General features: G+C 44.9%; 1 protein-coding gene across 2 annotated transcripts; it reads left to right on the forward strand.

The window, feature by feature from the left end:
- The first annotated feature begins 362 nt into the window (after positions 1 to 362).
- Hmox2 (heme oxygenase 2) lies at positions 363 to 20,614 on the forward strand. 2 transcript variants are annotated; one of them, XM_008846364.2, is made up of 6 exons: positions 363 to 491; positions 16,421 to 16,542; positions 18,315 to 18,432; positions 18,966 to 19,457; positions 20,124 to 20,250; positions 20,338 to 20,614. In XM_008846364.2, exons 2-6 carry the CDS (start codon positions 16,457 to 16,459, stop codon positions 20,463 to 20,465), a joined length of 951 nt encoding a protein of 316 aa, XP_008844586.1. In that variant the 5' UTR covers positions 363 to 491; positions 16,421 to 16,456; the 3' UTR covers positions 20,466 to 20,614. The 2 variants fall into 2 exon arrangements, with proteins under 2 accessions (XP_008844586.1, XP_029426106.1); XM_029570246.1 differs by having other exon boundaries at positions 475 to 611.
- Positions 20,615 to 21,332: the final 718 nt, after the last annotated feature.

The following is a 21,332-nucleotide window of genomic DNA, read 5'->3' on the forward strand; positions in this document are numbered from 1 at the left end:
CTCGCTGGGCGTGGTGGCCCACGCCTTTTATCCCAGCAATTGGGAGGCAGAGGCAGGTGGATCTCTGTGAGTTCGAGGCCAGCCTGGCCTACATTAGTGAGTTCTAGGCCAGCTGGGGCCAAAAAGACCAAAAAAAAATAATCCAATTCTTTTCCACTGAGCTACATTCCCAATCCTGTTTTCTACAGTCTTAATTGCAGCCTACGCTGGCCTTGAACTAATGGCAGTTATCTAGCGCAGGGGATACCAGGCCCACAGTTCCTTTTGTTGACACCGATCCTTCAGATGAGCCTCAATTCCTGCAGAATGGAAGCCGGATGCCGGCAGCCACTTGCGTCCTGACTGCGGCTTCCCGCCTCAGGGCGGGACTTATGGAGGCCCCGCCCCCGCGCTGCGTGCGCACGTCGCGTCGTCCTCACTGGGCTGTGGCGGCGCTGAGGGAGTCACTGAGGAGAGCGACTGACCTGCGGCGCGGAGCGGAACGGCTGCGGGTGAGTGGCCCGCGCTGTCCTTGGCCTTGCCCCGGGTCGTCAGCGGGCCCTCGCCCGGCGGAGGTCCCTCCCGGCCGCCGGCTTGAGGGGACATCCGGGCAGGGGGCGACCGGAAGCAGAGTAAGGCTAGGGAGAGGGAGAGGGAGATGGAGGGGACCGGGCAGGCCGGGCTTGGCTGGAAAGCCGGAAACCCCGGGCGCCGCTCTGGACGACCTTTGCGCGTCAGGCCCGACCGTCCTCGGGTGTCCCCGCGGGGCCGAGCCCTCTCTGGACAGGGTGACCCCCGGGTCGCGGTTAGTGCAGCCCAGCATTGGGCCCACTTGAGGTCCGGGTAGAGCCCGCGACTGGAGCCTGGCGTGTGGCCTCAGTGGCTGCCCCTCCAGTGACTCACCTGGGTGAGAGGATCCCTGGGAATAACCGGGGGGTGGGGTGGGGGGTGGACACGGGACTTCAGGAGTGACCTTTGGTGCAGAGTGTATAATCAGGAGGACTCAGCCCAGTTGGTCTGGACCGGGTGGTCATCTGTCACCTAAGCACAAGGTTCTCAGTGACTTAATTGTCCTGTCAAAGCTGCCAGGACCGTCTTGCATAGTGTTTGCACAAGGCTGTGTTATGCTATTTGAATTGGTTCTGAAGAACTGGTTGTTGTGCCCTGTGGCTGCTTATCCTTTCTGTGTTATATTGCTGGTGCCATGAAACTACAAGGGGGAGTGTTATAGAAAGAAATAAACACCATATAATGCTCACCAGCTGAGCAAGACCTCTTGCTCTTAAGCCCTTTCTAAAACCATGTGAGTCGATAGTTTGTTTTCCTACCTTTTTTTTTTTTTTTTTTTTTTTTTTTTTTTTGTCATTGAACCTGAAGTTCACTGTTTGGGCTAGGCTGACTGTACAGCAAGCTCCTGGGGTCCACTTGTCTCCATCCAAAACTGGGGTTATAGGCCTGTGCAGGCCATGCCCAGGTTTTACATGAGTACTGGGGATTTGAACTCAGGTCCTTTTGCCTTCACAACAAGTCCCTTTACCCACTGAGCCATCTCCCCAACCCCAAAAAATAACCGGTTAGTTTAGTAATCTGCCCAGCAAAATTCTTATTGAAATTCAAGATACAAAGAAAGCAAAACCCAGCTGCTTGGTTATTGGAAAAGATCGAGAGTTGGGTCTCTAAATCCCAGATTACTTTTATTCTACCCTTCACCCCTCATTTAAATTTTCTTGTTTGGGGAAAATTTAGGAATCTTAGGGTTCTATGGAGTTCAGTTGTTTTTTTTTAATCCTTTAATTGTATGGTGAGGAAGTCCAAGTCCAAAGAAGTCCAGTACTCCCGTACACGTTAATGTCAGCAAGGTTAGAACTCAGGGGCTTGACTGGGTGTTCTTTCCTTGCATAGAGATGTGGTGGGCATAGGCTAGGAAACAATATCATAGGAGAAGCATTAACTGAAGCTTCCTGGGATGCTGAGCAAACCTGGGTTCTTGATAGAGCAGTCCATCTGCCACCAGGGTGGTCACCATCCAACTGTCCACATCTGGAGATACCTAACTTTGAAAAATCCAAGTGGCTAGCAAGGTAGAGGTAGGAGGAGCCCAAGTTTGAGGCCAGAGAGCAGGAGGTGGGGCAAGGCTATTAAACCTAAAAGCCCACCCCCAGTGACCCACTTCCTGCAGCAAGCCTCCACCTCCTTTAGGTTCCATAGCCTTCCCAAACAGTACCACCAGCTGGGGACCAAGTGTTCAAACATAGGAGCCAGTGGGGACAGGTCACATTCCAACCACCATATACAGGGTCTTGTTTTTAGTATCAGTTTGGTTTGATGCAGCTTTTTTTTGTTTCCCTAAAGGTGGCCTTCAGTCACCTTAGCTACAAGGGGAATGGGGATATGTCCAGAGCACGTCCCAGAATCTACCCGTGATAGCTTCCTAAGCTTGTGGACTTTCCCTTCTCTCACTGGTTGGGCCTGCATCACTGGCCATTTTCTTTTTTTTTTCCCGGTCTCTTTGAGACAGGGTCTCTCTGTAGCTCCAGCTGTCCTGGAACTCACTATGTAGATCAGGCTGGCCTTGAACTCACAGAGATCCATCTGCCTCTGCCTCCCGAGTTCTGGGATTAAAGGCCGGTGCCACCACACCTGGCAGTTTTCCTACTTTTAAAATGAGATCGTTGAAAGACTCTTGTGAAGTAACTTGACTTACATCCCACAACTAAAAAAATGACAAATGATTTTAAAGTTGATTTGCTTCGTGGAGATCCTGTGCTCTTTTCGAAATGGAGATGTAGAGATTAGTATGGTTATGTTGTTTAAGTGGTCTTGCTCTCCCTAAAAAGAGCCCAGTCATGGCCAGGCATGGTGGTGCATGCCTTTAATCCGACCACTCTGGAGGCAGAGGCAGGCGAATCTCTGTGAGATTGAGGCTAGCCTGATCTACAGGGAGTTCCAGGTCAGCTGGAGCTACAGGGGGACCCTGTCACAAGTCTTGCCCCACTCAGAACACCCCCCCTCCCCCTCAAAAAAAAAGCCCAGTCATGTAGAAGGAAATGAGTCTATTTATTGGTTTTGTGCTTTTACATTTCTGATATGGTGTTCATAAACTACCTGTGTGTGTATACTTTTACCTTCATTGTATGTTAATTTTTGGTGATAGGGATTGAACTGGCCTTGTGCATGCTGACCACATGCTTTACCATTGAACCCTCATTCCTAACCAGTGTTTTGTTTTACTTTGTTTGTTGAGAAGGGGTTCTTGCTATTTAAGTCAGGCTGGCAGAGTTTTAGAGTCTCCTGCCTCAGCCCCCTAACTGCTAGGATTATAGGCTTGCACCGTAGTACCCAGCCTAATGAGTGTGTTTTGATTATAGTGTTCCTAAACTTTTTTAGTTTCTTTAGAAAAAGTGTTTATTCAGAATTGTTTTTGAAGAAACATCACAAGGCATAATTTTTGTTTATTAGGAGTTTACAGTTCAGGACATTTATAAGTTCACTTAATAAAATTGGAAGTTGCTTTCAAATACAAAACTTCAACCAAAACACTGTAAGGGTGTGGGACTGTGGGCCTTGGAAAGTTGCAAGCTCATTAAACCCAGCTGAGGTTATGAAAAGGAAATCCTGTGTTTCCTCCATTGTCTGACGTGATTTGTCTTTTTTCTTTGCTTGGGGCAGTCAGTTAAGATGCTGTTGAATCACCAGAGTGAAAGATATGAGCACTCTAGAAATGGCAATATTGGGGAGTTACAGAACATCAAGCATTAATTGTCTTTAACTTACCCTCAGCAGAAGTATAAAACTATCAGATCTGGATAGATATTTGGGCATACCTTGATTTTTAAAAAAAGATACCCCTCCCCCTTTTTTAAACAGGGTCTCGCTATGTAGCCTGGGCTGGCCTGGAACTCACAGAAATCCGCCTCCCAAGTGCTGGGATTAAAGGTGTGTGTACCATTACACCTGGCATTCGCTTTTAATAGCTGACTCTGTAGCACTCTGGACTCTACATTAGGAGTGCACCAAAAACTGGAATATCACTCCTCCAGAAGGCAGTTTTTAGAAATTGGAATTGTGTGTTTGAGAGTAAAGTTCATAATTCAGCTTTTCACTCCTTGAAGAAAACAAAACAAAAACCTCTTTGGATGTTTCTGGCCATAGTCAAGTGTAAATGTAATCCCTTTGGTAGCCAAAAGGTTAATGAATTCTGAGGCTGGTGCAGGGTATAGTGATATCTCTTGTAATCTTGGCACTTGGAGTTCAAGGTCATCCTTGGCTATATAATGAGTATGAGACCAGTCTAAGCTAGGTGAAACATTATCTTTAAAAAAAAGACAAAAAACATAGGATGAAGGCTTTATTTATTTCAGGTGTGTGTTACCATACCCTGTAACTTGACAGATTTAGAATTCATTTGATTTCTCATAACTACCTTGCAGAATTGTTACTACAGAGAAAAGCTCAGAAATTATGTAGCTGATCCCAAGGAACTCAGTCTGTGGTAGAACCAGAGTTTGCTCTTGGTTGTGAGCATCAAAAGCATATGCTTTAACCACATAGCCAGTAGACTTTCTTGTTGGTTGATCCGTTTCATTTAGCTTTTGTTGAATGCCTACCGGCAGGTGGAATTTAAAAAGCTTCATCCAGTACACTGCCAAAGCTCCAACACTTTTTTTTCTTTTTGAGACAGGGTCTCCCTGTAGCCCCAGCTGATCTAGAACTCACTATGTAGACCAGACTGGCCTCGAACTCACAGAGATATGCTTGCCTCTGCCTCTGGAGTGTGGGGATTAAAGGTATAGGCCACCATACCCAGCTAGCTCCTTGTGTATTGTAACAACATTTTAGACTATGCTGTTCAGGACGGATGTCAGGGTACATACCTGCTATTAGACATGGTGAACTCATCTTCTAGAAATTTTCAGACAGGGATTCTGTCTTTGGATCATAGGATACATAGTGTGATACAAATACTGAAATGTGTGTCTAAATTAATTGTTACATACTACATTAGTGCAGATGCTGATTCACTAAAGTGATTGTTGGGTTGGAGAGGCTACGTTCTGGGAATCACCTAGTGAGGAAAAAAACATAGTTCCTACATTTCTCACACAGATTAAGTAATGCAGGACAGCTTGGTACCTTTCCCCTTCAATCCTAAAAATCTAGTTGAATAAGGCCGGGTGGTGGTTGCACACCTTTAATCTTTCCTGCTGGGGAGGCAGAGGCAGTTCCAGGCCAGCCTGGTCTACATAGCCAGGCCAGCTGGGGCTACAGGGAGACCCTGCCTCAAAAATACCAAAAAAAAACAAAAAAAAAAAAAAAAAAAAAAAAAGAAAGAAAAGACTAGTTGAAGGTTCTTTTGCTAAATAATTACTAGGTCACTTTGATTTTCTGCCTTTAAAGTATGGTCGTGAAATGTGTTGTCGGTAATTTGTTACTAACAATGAAATTTAGGAATGGCTATGATTTTTCTTATAGTTTGACTAGAGATATAGGTAATTTGATAGAATGCTTACCTTCTAGGCATGAGGCTCTGGGTTTGGTCCTTAGAGAAAAAAAAAAAGTGATTAGGTTATAGATCATCCCTGTATGTTAGTTCTTAGGTTTTTTTTTTTTCGGGGGGGGTCTTTTTTGAGACAGGGTCTCCCTGTAGCCCCAGCTGTCCTGGAACTCACTATGTAGACCAGGCTGGCCTTGAACTCACAGATATCTTGTCTCTTGTCTCCCAAGTGCTGGGATTAAAGGCTTGCACCACCACACCCAGCCTAGTTCTTAGGCTTTTAAGACTGCATTTTTCAGCTGGGCATGAGTTCAAGGCCACCCTGCTCTACATAGAGAGTTCCAGGTCAGCCCCGGCTGTAGGGACCCAAAAAAACAAACAAAAAGAAGACTCTTTCTCTTTTCAAAGATTTATTCTTATTTTATGAGTGCTTTGCCTGCATGTATATATGTGTACTGCATGCATTCATGGTGCCCGTGGAGGCCAGAAGAGGGTATTAGATCCCCTGGAACTATATGGATAGTTGTGAAGTTACCATGGGAACTAAACCCAGGTCCTCTGCAAGAGCAACACATGCTCTTTTTTATTTTAAGTGCAATTAAAAACTTTTTATGTGTATGAATGCCTTGTCTGCAAAAAATTCAAAAAACATTTGCACTTAAAATGAAAGAGAACATTTGTGTGCGTAAGACTCTTGAGTTCAATCCTCAGCGCCCCCTGCCCCAAAGTTTAATTTGGTTAGAGATCATCCTATATGTTGACTTGCATTTTGAGACTTTCAAGATTTTAATTTTCTTTTTAAGATTTATTTTTATTTTATGGTTATAAGTGTTTTGCCTGCATGTATATATGTATATATATATATATGTATATGTGTGTGTTTGAGTAAGGATTTGTTCATGTTAGTGCAATGCCTTCGGAGGTCAGAAGAGAGGGATGGATCCCCACCAGGAGCTTAAGTTATAGGCAGTTGGGAGCTGCCTGATGTGTTGAGAGCTGAGTTCAGATTCTCTGCAAAAGCAGTCCATGCTCTGAACTGCTGAGCCATCTCTGTAGTCCTCTGAGAGGCTTTTTAAAAAATTTATTTTTATTTTATGTGTATGAGTGTATTGCCTCCATGTATATAAGTGCACCCATGTTGTGCAATGCTCACAGAGGTTACAAGAGGGCATTGGATCCCTTGGAACTGTAATTACAAATGGTTGTTAGCTGCCATGTGAGTTCTGGGAATTGAACCCAGGTCTTCTGCAATAACAGTTAGTGTGTGGCTTCTCCTGTGGTGCATAGTTGTCCATATATAAATAAGCCTTTTTTTCTTTCTTTCTTTTTTTTTTTTGAGACAGGGTCTCCCAGTAGCCCCAGCTAGCCTGGAACTCACTATGTAGACCAGGCTGGCCTTGAGCTCACAGAGATTCGCCTGCCTTTGCCCTTTTTTACTGAGAGAAATACGCAGTTGATGATTCTGTTCCTAAGGATTCCTGGTGCCTTGCATATTAAAGTAGGAAGTAAAAGGATAAGATGGAAGTGCTTCCTCTGACTGTCCCTCAAGCATAGACAGCACTTGCTGGCAACGGTATGTAGCACTAACTGGCCTGGAACTCACTGTTTAACAGGATAGCCCTCAAACTCACAGAGATCTGCCTGTCTCTGTCTCTCCAGTGTTGGCCTTAAAAGATATGCACTACCATGCCCAGCCACTCTTTTACTCTCAGGCCAGTAGCCACACTTGATTTCCTGCCACCACAGATACAATGCTGTGTAGGACAAAGCATAGTTATTCTTGCTCTTAGGCATGCCATTGTCAGGAAGCCACAGAATAATTCCTGATGCTCTAGGCCTGGAGAAGCAGATATAGGTCCTTTACAGAGCCAGCGTGAAAAATGGAGATGCCAGTTGATGAGAGTTTTGTCTTGTAGAATTGCTAATCTTACAGGAACTTTCTGTTAGCTTTTTTTTTTTTGTCTTTTTGAAGCAGGGTCTCCCTGTAGCCCCAGCTGTTCTGGAACTCACTATGTAGACCAGGCTGGCCTTGAACTCACAGAGATCCGCCTGCCTCTGCCTCCCAAGTGCAGGGACTACAGGCGTGCGCCACCACACCCAGCTACTGTTAGCCTTTTAAAAAAAATATTTATTATTTTATGTGTATGAGTATATTGCCTGCATGTATGTGAGTGCACCTGTGTCATGCAGTGCTGCAGAGGTCAGAAGAGAGCTTTGGATGCCCCTGGAACTGGAGTTGAGGACAGTTTGTAGCCACCATGTGGGTGCTGGGAATTGAACCCGGGTCCTCTACAAGAGTAGCCAGTGCGCTTAACCACTGAGCCATCTCTCTAGCCCCTCTGTTAGCCTTTTTAAAAACAAAACAAAACAAAATCCTTTTTGCCATTTCCAAGAAGCATACGTTTTCAAAGGTAGAATGAACTGCTTAGATTTTTTAACTACTCAATACACAGTTGACACATTTCCAGGTTCTTGAAACCAGATCTTGTTTGTCTCTAGTTGCTATGGCAGTGGGTGCTATAGAGATGGTGCAGATCCTATTGTGACCTCTCATGGTGTAGGGATGCTTCAGAACCTCTGATTTGATTGTCCACCAAAAGCCTGGTAGGTCTGGCTGCTTCTCTCCAGGCAGTGAGTGTTGGGGTGTGCCATCTCCCCCTTTGGGACCACCTTGAGTTGCCATCTTAGTTAACAAAAGTAGGCCTTACCAAGGAACAGTCATCTTGGGTTGTATACTCTGAGGGAGTCAACGTAGGTCTTTTGGGGATAAGAAGCAGCAGCTTCAGAGAGAGAGAGAAAGGGAGGGAGGGAGGGAGAGAGGGAGGGGGAGGGGGAAGGGGGGAGAGGGAGAAAGAGAGAGAGAGATTGGTGTAGGTATGTGCGTGTGTGTGAGGACAGAGATTGACATCAAGTATCTTCCTCAATCTCCACCTTTTTTGCTCTCTACCATATTTTGTGAAACAGGTTCTCTCCCTGAATTTGTTGCTTACTAATTTGGCTCTGCTGGCTGGCCAGTGAGTTACAGAGATATCTGCCTGTCTTACCCCCCACCCCAAGCACTGGGGTTACAGATGGGTCCCCTATTTTATGTGGGTACTGGGGATCTGAACTCAGGTACTCAATGCTTATGCAGCAGGGACTTTACCCATTGAGCCATCTCTCAAGCCCCCAACTCTGAATCTTCAAATGGAAGCCTGAGCATTTATTATTCAGAAATAATAGGGTCATGGTAACTTTTCATCCTAAAACAACAAACCACAAGCCATTTTTTAATGTTTTCACTGTGGGAATAAATGTATGGTGTGGGGTGTGTAGCCACAGTTTTCATGTAGCTTGTAGTCTGTGGCAACCACCACACTAAAGCTCACATTCATGAACCAATGAAAATTGGTTGGGGATACAGAATCTCTTGAATTTCAAATGACTCAGGTTTAGTTCCAACTTGAGTATTAACTTCCTAAATAACCACAGTCATGTTAATTTCTCTTTATCTTAGTTTCTTTTCCTTCCTAATTGTTGACTCTTTTGCTTCCAACCCCAAATGTGACTCACATTTTAAAACTATCTTCTATTTATTCTTTGACAATATCATATGTGTATAAAATGTATCTTGATCTTATGACTCAGTTCTTGTTTTTATTTTATGAGTGTATTGCCTGCATTTATGTAAGTGCACTTGTGTCATGCAATGCCCACAGATTCCCATGGAACTGGAGTTCCAGTTGTTAGCTGCCATGTGGGTTTTGGGAACTAAACCCAGGTCTTCTGCAAGAGCAGCCAGTGCTCTTAACCACTGAGCCATCTTTCGAGCTCCACAGTTCTTGTTTGATGGAAACTGAAGCTAAAGGTGACAAGTGAAAGTTGGTAGATGACTATCCACAGGACACATGGTTTCAAGCTTGTTGAAAGTTGGCAGAACTTTTTCTTAATGGTTCCTAGGGTTGATGGAAGGTTTCATCAGCATTTCTTCTGTAGGTTTTGTTCTTAAAAGATTCCTTCCCAGGGCTGGAGAGATGGCTCAGTGGTTAAGAACACTGGTTGTTCTTGCAGAAGACCTCGGTTCAAATCCCAACACCCACATGGCAGCTAACAACTATCTGTAACTCCAGTCCCAGGGGATCCGACAGCCTCTTCTGACCTCCGCAGGCACTATGCAACACAGGTGCACTTACCTACATGCAGGGAATACACGCATACACATAAAATTAAAAAAAAAATCCTTCCCAAATCATTTTAGAATGCAGCCAGGGCCCCATGTGCAACTTCCATGCTTCTTATGACCTGTTGTCTCCTTACAGTTGGAGGCACGAATCAGGGAACAGGGTCATTTATTGTAGGAAGGCAGGCTCTTTCTTTGGCTCTCCTGCTGTGGGTCTGTGAGGATCTAACCTAACATCTTACACATGCTGGACAAGTAGGAAAACTCTGTACTAGGACTCCTAATCATCCCAACAGTCATTTCCAGGCCCCTTCTCCATGTGTGTTTGAGTGCATCTTTGGTGTCTTCTTGGATTCCTTGCACAGTTGTATTTGGATATACTAGAGATGAGCATATCTACTTTCCCCAGTGAAAAGTACTTGTGGAAGAAGCCTTGGTCTTTCTGAGCTGATGCCATTTATTGAAGTTTCTAAGAGGTTGATACCTTTGGCTTTTTTATTGTTTTTAATATTTTGAGATAGGGTCTCATTATCTGTAGCTCAGGTTGGTTTTAAACTTTTGATCCTCCTGCCTTAGCCTCCCCAGTACTGAGACTGCAAGTATACACCACCATCCCCAGCTTGCTTTTTTTGTTCTTTGTTTTTTCAGTGCTGGGGGTGGAATTTAGGACCTCAAGAATACTAGGAAAATGCTCTACTACAGGACTAATCCCTAACCTGTACAGTTGCCTTTCTTGTTTCTTGCCCAGATTTGCAACAGTATGTTTCATAAATCTGACTCTTAAGTTTTTTTGTCTTAGAGTCCTTACTTTTCCAGGATTTCTGGTCTGATCCTGCTCTTTATCAAGAGGTTAATAGTCATCCATTCCATGAACTTTAGGATTCCCAAGACAAATTGAAATGAAGACAGGGCAAGGCTTATATATCAGATTTCCTGAGGATTGGCAGTGCCAGAATTCAGAGACCTCAAGCCATTTATTCTAGAAACTCAGAATTGTTGACCTAGATAATGTGGTTTCCTTGTGGTGTTGAGGCCCCTGTTATCAGATGCCTTGTTGGGTTAGAACTGATTTAGTGGTCTACTGCCCCCAGCAACAGACTCAGCCAACATTTATCTGAGCTGGCATTGATGGGATTCAATCCTGCCTTGATCACATGTTGTGGGTATTCAGTCCTGCCTTGATCACATGTTGTGGGTATTCAGTGGTGTGGGTATTCAATCCTGCCTTGATAACATGTTGTACCTCATACAGCCACAGGAGGATGGAGTCCTTTGGTGTGACATGCCCAGAATTACCTGAATTTGCTGGACTTCTAATTCTTCCTCAGTGTTTCAGAGGACTTGAACTCCTGTATATCTAAGTATGACCTTGAACTCCTGATTCCTGTTCCTCTTGCTTCTACCTCCCAAGTGCTGGGATTATAGGCATGTGCCACCATGCCCAGTTTACTGAGCCCAGCTGGGGATTGAACCCAGGGCCTTGCCAGCTGCTTATTCTTTTTTTTTTTTTTTTTTTTTTTTTTTTTTGGTCTTTTTGAGACAGGGTCTCCCTGTAGCCCCAGCTATCCTGGAACTCACTATGTAGACCAGGCTGGCCTTGAACGCACAGAGATCTGCCTGCCTCTGCCTCCCAAGTACTAGGATTAAAGGTGTGCACAACCACACCTGGCTTTAAGACTTAATCGTGTGTGTGTGTGTGTGTGTGTGTGTGTGTGTGTGTCCCCGCCCATGGAGGCCAGCGGTATTGGATCCCCTGGAACTAGAGTTACAGATGGTTGTTAGCAGCCATGTGGGTGCTAGGAACTGAACCTGGGTCAGCTCTGCAAGAGTATCCAGTGCTTTTAACTGCTACACCATCTCTCCAGCCCACGATTTTTATAAATGCTGGATTTTACAACTCCTTCTTGGTGGTTTGTTTTGTTTTGTTGTTTATTCTGGTTTGATTTTGTTTTGAGGCTGGGTTTTGTTGTAACCCTGGCTGGCCTGGAATTCATTGTGTAGATCAGGCTGGCCTTGAAACTTTCAGCAGTCCTTTTTCCACTTCCCAAGTACTGAGATTACAGACAGGTACCAGTGCTGGATTTTAAATGATATTAAGGACCAAGATCTTCTCCTTCAGGAACTGGGCTTATTCTGTTGATCATTTCACAGTATCCTGGCATGGTCTGAAAAGCTCACCTTGGGGTACCTAATATATTTCTATCTCTTAGGGTTGCTAGTGAGTCAGAATGAACTCCACATTCATTCTCAATTTCTTTCATAATGTTTGAAAAACTTTGCTATTTTTAATTGGCACATATCTTATTTGGCTTACTAATTTTAACAAATTATTTTCATAATAACCATTTTTGATCCTTCAAATAATCTTATAGTATTGAACACTGGGCAGGTATTATTATATTTTACATATGAAAAACTGTAGAGAACCAGAGAGATTTAGGGGCTCTGAAGAGATGTATCCATCTGCCTTTGACTTCTCCTCTCCTCCTTTTCCTTCCACTGTAGCCCTGGCATATGTTTGCCATATTGTAGGTTTGCAAGTAGAATGAGAATTACCATATAATACAACAGTATTACTACCCGGTATGTATCCAAAAGAAATACTCACTGTGCCAAACAAATATGTGTAATCCTATGTTCTTTGCAACATTATTAGCAATAAACAAGAAATGGAAACAACACACACCCCTCATTTAGCTTGTATTCACAATGAATTCTATGTGTGCATTCTATCAGTTACAGCCCAGGTTGGAGGCTCCATAGGGTGCTGGGCTGTGATCCTGGACCTTGATAAACAAGAGTCTAAGGGAAATCCTGATCTGTCCTGTAGGAAGCTTCTGGTTTAACTGGGGACAGTCACATGTTTCAGTTCTATATAGGAGTGAACTCTTAGCTGCAAGATAGCCTTCTAGGAAGTAGGCAGAGGACTCAGGGATTGATGATAAGCCTTATGCCCAACAGAAAACTGTTCAAGTAGGGAACTACAACCAAGTCTTAATGCAGATTGCTCTGAGCAGTCACTTAGTGTCTCCTGTGCTTGTGGGATAACAATATCTCATGTCATAGGCATCAGCTCTTCATTGCTGATTGTCCCTACCCAGTGAGCCAGGCTAGCAGCATTGTTACAATTACCACAGGGGTGGGGGGTTGGGAGGCGGGGCAGGTCACCCTGCCATTGCCTCCTCTCTGTGCTAGCTGAGCTTAGCCAAGTCCTGTGAAAAATGAACAAAAGAAGTCTTTGAGGCCAGGCGTGGTGGCACACGCCTTTAATCCCAGCCCTTGGGAGGCAGAGGCCAGCCTGGTCTACATAGTGAGTTCCAGGACAGCTGGGGCTACAGGGAGACCCTGTCTCAAAAAGACAAAAAAAAAAAAAAGTCTTTATTGTTCTTTAAATCACTAAATGGGAAGTGAATCATAACATAGTACTTCAGTTATATTTCTGCTTGGCAGCAGTACCTCAATCTACCTGACCTTAAATTTGCTGCATTTACATCTCCACAAAGAGGTTTTTTTTTTTTTTTTTAAATAAGTTGTGTTCAGAAGCCCTAGTACCTTGAAACGGTGATTTACTGGTAGCAGCAGCTTTGAGATAGGTGTTCTGGATCTTCTTGGTGGGTCTGCAGGAACCTCCTTCTGGAAGTCTTTGTGATAGGAACTTGCAGCTTTGCTCAGATCGGAATGAAAACTGTAGCTGATTTGGCAAACAGCTGGGAAGTATGAGAATTATGGAGTAGTCACAGTTTTTGGAAAGTGGGAGACAGAGTGATCTTCCCAGAACTTGTGATAGCAGAGGGGCCACAGACTGACTTCCTGTTGACTAATTCAGGGCAGATGATTGGTTTGCTTATAACAGTTTGTGTCTCTGGTTTCCTTTTTGCTGTCTTTTCCTTCCAATAGGCTCAAACCACTTTATATAAAAGAAAAAGCCAGTTGGCTAAGTAATCCAACAAAATCTAAGATTTCAGAGCTTTCTAAATTCCCAGTCATTGTTAGTATACTTATATACTATACTTTTTTCCCCCTCCAGTACTGAGAATGGAATCCAGGGCTGTGTGCATGCTAGGCAAGCACTGTGCTCTACCTCTGAGCTACACCCCCATCCCTATATTGTAGATATTGTATATAGTTGTAGTTAGTGGTTTGAGTTTTGTTTTGGGTTTTTTGGAGACAGGGTTTCCTTATAATTCCATCTGACCTAGAACTTGCTATATAGACCAGGCTTGGCCTCCATCTCAGAGATCTGCCTGCCTCTGCTTCCTGAGGGCTGGGATTAAAGGTATGTGCCACCACTCCTGGCTGGATTTTTTTTTTTTCCTTTGGTCTTTTTGAGACAGGGTTCCCTGTAGCCCCAGATGGCCTGGAGCTCACTATGCAGACCAGGCTATCCTTGAACTCACAGATTCACCTGCCTCTGCCTCCCTAGTGCTGAAATAAAAGGTGTGTACACCATGCCTGGCGATTTTTTTCTTTTTTTAAATGTACATTCTGTGTATTAATGTAGTTATCAGCTTGTCAGAGTTATGCTAGCATTCCATTGTTTATTGTTCTTTAAGTAACTCATAACCTTGTTAGGCTGTATGATTTGTTTTCTAGTGTTTATTATTTATTTTGGTAAGGAAAATTTTTTTTTTTTTTTTGGTCCTTTTGAGACAGGGTCTCCCTGTGACCCAGTTGCCCTGGAACTCACTATGTAGCCTGCCTCTGCCTCCCGAGTGCTGGGATTTATAGTTTTTAAGGATTATTTCCCCTGTCACCCTTCCTTTCTGTTTGGTTTGGTTTTGTGAGATAAGTCTTTTCCCTGTGGCCCTGAGAGTCTGGCCTTGAACTTGCAGTGATCCTCCTGCCACTGCCTCTCCTGTGCCGGGATCATAAGCATGCAAGTCAGTTTTGTGCAGGTCCTGTGAAGACCCATGTAGGGCTTACCCCACAGTTGGCAAAGCCTGTTCCAGCTTCTTAGAGGAACATAGCGAGGCAACCTTGTACTCTTTTTCATACTATTCTTTGATCTGCAGGGCCCCTCCCCAATCCTGAATCCCTTATATTGTTGAGGGTCCTTTTCCAGAAAGCCACTCTACATTCCATTCTTTGTGTTTTAATTTTTATTTATTCTTATTTTAATGTGTGTGAGTGTTTTGCCTCCATATATGTTAAATGTACTGGTGTTATACAATGTCTTCAGAGGCCAGAAGAAGGCATTGGATCCCCTGGAACTGGAGTTACAGATGGTTATTAGCCTCCATATGGGTGCTGGGAATCTGCAAGAGCAGCCAGTGCTCTTAACCACTGGACCACCTCCAGCCCATTTTTGTTCTTATTTTTGAGACAGGGTCTGTCTGTAGCCCCAGCTGGCCTGGAACTCCCTTTGTAGACCAGGCTGGTCTTGATCTCAGAGAGATCTGCCTGACTCTGCCTCCTGTGTGTACCACCAGGCTAGGTTTATATGGATTCTTGATGACTGTCTGCCTTTACATTCTTCTGAACAACTTTGTATACCAGATAATTAATTCATTAGCATTGTGTGGAAAAAATGTTTGCTTTGGAGTTAAGGGAATGTTCTATTCTATACTGTGCAGTTTATTTTTTGAGAATTCTCAGATTTCACTAAACTTCAAAGTACAAGAGGAAGGCCTTGGCTCCTGTGTTGGCAGTTTAATCTTTGTGATTTGCTTATACTATTGTGCTACATTGTTCATCTAGAAAGTTCTCTGAGTGCCCCCACCCACCCCACTGCTACAGTGGAAGCCTCCAGGGATGGAAAATGAGCTTGTTGTATTACTGTATTTCCCTAGCTAACAAAGCAGGTGATGGGAGTTGACTGGCCAACTTACTGTTTCTGTACCTCAGCAGAGTACTGAGTAGGCTGTGGACATTATGCTTGCTAGGTGACTCATTTGGAGCTAACGCGGACTTGCTTAGGCACCTTGTAAGCTGCTTTGTTCTACAGAGGAGCTGCTAGGCACAGTCTGGTTTAACTAAATGCCAGCCAACACCCTCCTTCCACTATCTGCACAAGGCCACCCAGCAGCCAGTAGGTAGGACACATGATGAAATGGAAGCCTTACATTGCTTGTTGAGCTGAGAGTAGCTGCAGCTTTTTTATCTTTTTAAAAAATGTAGTTTACTTTTATGCCTTTTATTTGGACAATTTCAAACATGAAATTATAAGACTAGCATACGGGGCTGGAGAGATGGCTCAGTGGTTAAGAGCACTGACTGCTCTTACAGAGGACCCAGGTTGGATTCCCAGCACTCACACGGCGGCTATGAACCGTCTTTAACTCCAGTTCCAGGGGAATCCGAAGCTCTCGTCTGACCTCTGAGGCATTGTACGACATGGGGTGCACTCACATATGTGCAGGCAATACACATTCACATAAAATAAAAATACAATATTTTTAAAAAGACTAGCATAAAGAACTTGATACCTTTTACCCAGACTGTCAGAATTTTGCCTTATTTGCTTTTTTGCTTGTGAATGTTTCCCAATGTCCCTCCCTTCCTTTTCATATAGCTGCTTGTCCACACACATCCTTCTGAAGTGGTGACAGTAACTGTAGACATCATGCCTTACATCTGAACGTCAGTGTATATTGCCTAAGAACAAGTTCAACATCATTATAATGCTGTTATCTGTACATATTCAGATTTGTTCCAGTACTGGCAGAACTTTGTTGTGAAAACAGTTTTGTTTCCTTCATCATTTTGGCTCAAAAGAGAGCAGAATGGATCGGCATTTGGGAAGTGATTGACAAAAAGTACTGAATCATAAGCTTCTTACATTTTTACAGGACCAGAGTGAGGGCGGCAGGAACCACTGAACAACAATGTCTTCAGAAGTGGAGACCTCAGAGGGGGTAGATGAGTCAGAGAAAAAGAACTCCATGGCCCCAGAAAAGGAAAACCATATCAAGTGAGTGATGGGAATTGACTGTATCTCAGCAGGAGGGCTCAGCTTCTATTTGTCCAGAATACCTGGTTTAGTCTCTGGTGATACTTGGGAAGGGTCATCACCCCTGAGCTGTAGACATTGGGATGTTTAGTTGGCACTGGAAGGCCCTATATCCAGCCTGGGCTGTTCTGCCCTGTGGTTTGCACTCCTCTGTAATCTTACTCAAGGAGGCAGGCCAGATGCTGCTGGGAGTGCTGAGGGATTCATGGTAGTAGTAATTTTTTTCTTAAAAACCTAAGTGGTTTTTCATCTGGACTGAGGAGGAGTAATCAGGAACAAAGCTGGTTCCTTTCACAACATCATTTTCCCCCCAAATGTGAAACCTGAATTCTGCTCTGGGCAGCCTTTTTTTAAAATGTATTAAAAAAAATTGAAAAAATTTTTGGTGTATGTGTGTACTGCCTACATGTATGTAAGTGCATGCATATCATGCATTGCCCACAGAGGTCAGAAGAGAGCGTCAGATTCCTCTGGAACTAAAGTTAAGGATGATTGCTAGCCACCATATGGGTGCTGGGAATTGAACCCTAGTTCCCTGCAAGAGCAGCCAGTGCTCTTAACTGCAAAGCTATCCTCATTATTGTATTTTTTTAAATGTGCTTTGCTTGTATGTATCTAAGTGCACCTGTGTGTGCAATGCCTACAGAGGCCAGAAGAGGGTGGTGGAGTCCCTGGAAATGGAGTTAACCGTTTTTGGTTTTGGTTTTTTGGTCTTTTTGAGACAGGGTCTCCCTGTAGCCCCAGCTGTCCTGGAACTCGCTATGTAGACCAGGCTGTCCTCAAACTCACAAAGATCAGCCTGCCTCTGCCTCCCAAGTGCTAGGATCAAAGGTGTGTGTCACCACGCCCGGCTTGGAGTTAACAGTTTTTAAGTCACCATGTGGGTGCTGAAAATTGAATCAGGGTACTCTGTAAGAGCAGCCAGTACTCTTAACCATCTCTCCAGACCTACTGGGCAGCCTTTTCTGGCTAATTTCTCTGACACTCAAATTACTGGGCCCTGTTCTTCATTAGAACCCTGTCATTAGCTAAGCTCTTTCTTGTATCTTGAAGTAATTGGTAATAAACCAATTCTCAGGAGGTGGGAGGTACAAATTAATCTCTTAGAGAAGCCAGGGGAGGCTAGACCAAATTCTCTCAAAATTTGGGGGAACCAAATTTTTCTCACAATGACAAGATGGACTGTGTGTGGATGCACATGACCCCTCCCCAGGTGCCATCATCCTTAGGATCATACTTTTCTTTTTTATCCATTCATTGGTACAACTTTATCCTGTGTTATTCAGTTAAGCAGTACAAAAATCAAGATCTTGGTCTCTATCAGTTGTCTCCTCATCTTCCCACACCTGGGCTCATCCACATGTCCTGAAGGACTGGGCCCCAAGGGGAAGGAAGGCAGCAAAGCTGTTTCAGATGAGATCCAGCCTTTTCTGGGCTGTCTTAGAGGTGCTTTTCTCCAGCCACTAGGTGGCAACAGAAGCAAAACATCATTCATTTAGGTGATTCCTAACAGATAATGGACACATTGGATCCAGATACTTTTGAGACCAGTCATCTGTCCCCTCAGTCTCTGACACATTGTCATGTCTATTTGCCCTGTGCTCAGCAACAAGGCCCACCTGTTTGTGCTGAACTGTCTGACCAGTCCCTATTTCTAGTCTAGCAAGTGGTCACCTGGGGTCCTTTTGGGGGGCTGGAAAGGACTAACTTAGACACAAAACCCATCTCTACAGAATGGCAGACCTCTCTGAGCTCCTGAAGGAAGGGACCAAGGAAGCACATGACCGGGCAGAAAATACCCAGTTTGTCAAGGACTTCTTGAAAGGAAACATTAAGAAGGAGCTATTTAAGGTTTGTGCCCTCAGATAGATGAGACTGGGTTCCTGACTTTCATATGGGGTAGGAGGCGGAGTGGCTTTAGTCCTCTGAGGTAGTTGCCCTGCAATGACTTTGAGGGAGAAGCCAAGCCTTTTATATTTTTTCCTGGAGACAGGGTCTGGCTGTGCATCCAGGCGGGCGTCCAACCCTAGATCCTGCTGTCTTAGCTTTCCAAATGCTGGAGATTATAGGCATATGCCACCATGCCCAGCCACATTAAATTTTCTGTGTGTGTGTGTGTGTGTGTGTGTGTGTGTTAAGCTTTGGCTTTCCTGGCCTAAATAGTGTAGTGATATAAAGAGAAGCAAAAATACACTACCATTTCTTTTAAGAACTATAGAAACTTCCTAGGTATGTTAAGTAGTTCACTATATAAAAATGGGTCACAGGTTGGGTCTTTGGGAGCTGGACAAGCAGCCTTTTCTCTAGTCCCTTCAAGGTGGTGGGCTCCAGAGTTGCTGACCTGGCCTATAGCCCTTTCCTATTGTCTCCCATCACCCTCACAGCTGGCCACTACTGCACTTTACTTTACATACTCGGCCCTTGAGGAGGAAATGGACCGCAACAAAGACCACCCAGCCTTCGCCCCCTTGTATTTCCCTATGGAACTGCACCGGAAGGAGGCACTGACCAAGGACATGGAGTATTTCTTTGGCGAAAACTGGGAGGAGCAGGTAAAGTGCTCCGAGGCTGCCCAGAAGTATGTGGAGCGGATCCACTACGTAGGGCAGAATGAACCAGAGCTGCTGGTGGCCCATGCTTACACTCGTTACATGGGGGACCTGTCAGGAGGTCAAGTACTGAAAAAGGTGGCCCAGCGGGCACTGAAACTCCCCAGCACTGGGGAGGGGACCCAATTCTACCTGTTTGAGCACGTGGACAATGCCCAGCAGTTCAAGCAGTTCTACAGGGCCAGGATGAATGCTCTGGATCTGAACTTGAAGACCAAAGAAAGAATTGTGGAAGAGGCTAACAAAGCCTTTGAATATAATATGCAGGTACCTGGGGGTTTACCGTGGAGGGCTGGGGGTGGGGCACCTCAGAGAAAAACTGGGAGCAAATCCAAAGCTTCCTTGAAGAGGGCATTGATAGCATGAGAAATGTGCTCCTGCGTGCCCTAGAGAAAAATAAGGGAATCAAATTAGCCATCAAAGGGCATGGGCCAGTGTGTGGCTCACAGATGGGAGGCCTGGCTTGAAGCCTTTGGATAGTGATGGAAAGGATGAGGCCCCAGCACAAGGGGGCTGAGAAAGGAGCTCTCTTCCTCTCATCACAGGATGCTGGGATTGAGGAATGGGTAATTTTCTCCTTTAGTAGAAAGGATTGGTTTGAAAAACAATGCCTGGTAAATTCAAAGCCCAATTTGTCAGGAAATAAAGAGTAATTGGCAAGTAGCCTTCAGGTGGAGCTGAGCATGCAGAGGCTGATTTCTGTCTTCAGGTCAGCCCCTAGTATCAGGGAGAAAAGCTGTAAGCACTCAAAATGGAGTTAACAGCAGCACCATGGCCTGAACTCCTACAGAGATGCAGAATAGTGCCCACTTTTCTAGCTGCTTGCTCAGTTTGTCTGCAGGCCTAGACAAGTGCACCTGGCTCCATTTCCTCTGTGGGTGGTAGGCAGGAGTCTGCATGATTCAGGGATGGCTCAGTCGATTTGTTTCTCAGATATTCAGTGAACTGGACCAGGCTGGCTCCATACTGGCCAGAGAATCCCTGGAGGACGGGCTCCCCATGCATGATGGGAAGGGAGACGTACGTAAATGTCCTTTTTATGCTGCTCAGCAAGACAAAGGTAGGTTGTGACTCAGGAGCTACCATTTCTGGGCGGGTGTGTCACTGGCCACCACTGATGCCATGTCTTCTATTGTGCTGCGTACAGGTGCCCTGGAGGGCAGCAGCTGCCCCTTCTGGACAGCCATGGCTGTGCTGAGGAAACCCAGCCTCCAGTTCATTCTGGCTGCCAGTGTGGCCCTGGCTGCTGGACTCTTAGCCTGGTACTACATGTGAAGGACCTGTCATGTCATGTTGGCATCCTACCCCAAATGATATGTTACATCCCCACCTCCACCTCTTATTAAACTACCACCTCAGGTGACTTTTTTAATGCTGGGTTTGAGAAAACGTGAGCAACCAATAAAAGCCAGACACTAACCCTCTGTTTGATGTTGTCTCTGTGAGCTTGGTTGTCACCCTAGTAGCAGCCAGTGTTGTACTGCATAGCAGGGCAGCCCTGAAACTCTGATCCAGCCGTGTTCCAGGGCTTTTGCCACTTTGGGGCCCTAAGTTTTATTACTTTCACTCTTCTTTCTCTTCAGTTGGAACAGTCACTGCCCTCTTGTGAGTGAGCTGCCAGTCTCCCAGGTTCTGTGAAGGGACTCTTTGCTCAGTTTTCTGAGCCTCTTTGGGAGGCTGGGTGGGCAGAAGCCATGCTTTCCTGTCCCAGAGGCCCTGAATGCTTATTCCACTCAATTAGGATTCCCTAAGAAGTCTGTTGGCCTCAATGTTTCCTTCCTTTGACTGGTATAAACACGATAGCATTCTAAATGAAGCAGATTCTACAGGGTTCCTCATTCCTTCGGGGCATGGGGGGAACCAAACTACCTCTTCCTTGGACTCTAAAAGCCCACAGGGAAGGGGAGAGTATCTCAGAAGCAATGGTAAGTTGCATACAAGTGAACATCCTCTTTGACAGCCCGTCTACTCGCTCACATGCTCTGACACTCCTGGCTATCTAAAACCTTCTGTTTCTACACAGCCATTTTTAGACACATACATGTGAACCTATGATTTTTTTTTTTTTTTGGTCTTTTTGAGACAGGGTCTCTCTATAGCCCCAGCTGGCCTGGAACTCCCTGTGTAGACCAGGCTGGCCTT

Source organism: Nannospalax galili, unplaced genomic scaffold (assembly GCF_000622305.1).
Source record: "Nannospalax galili isolate Female #2095 unplaced genomic scaffold, S.galili_v1.0 scaffold471, whole genome shotgun sequence".
Lineage (NCBI taxonomy): Eukaryota > Metazoa > Chordata > Mammalia > Rodentia > Spalacidae > Nannospalax > Nannospalax galili.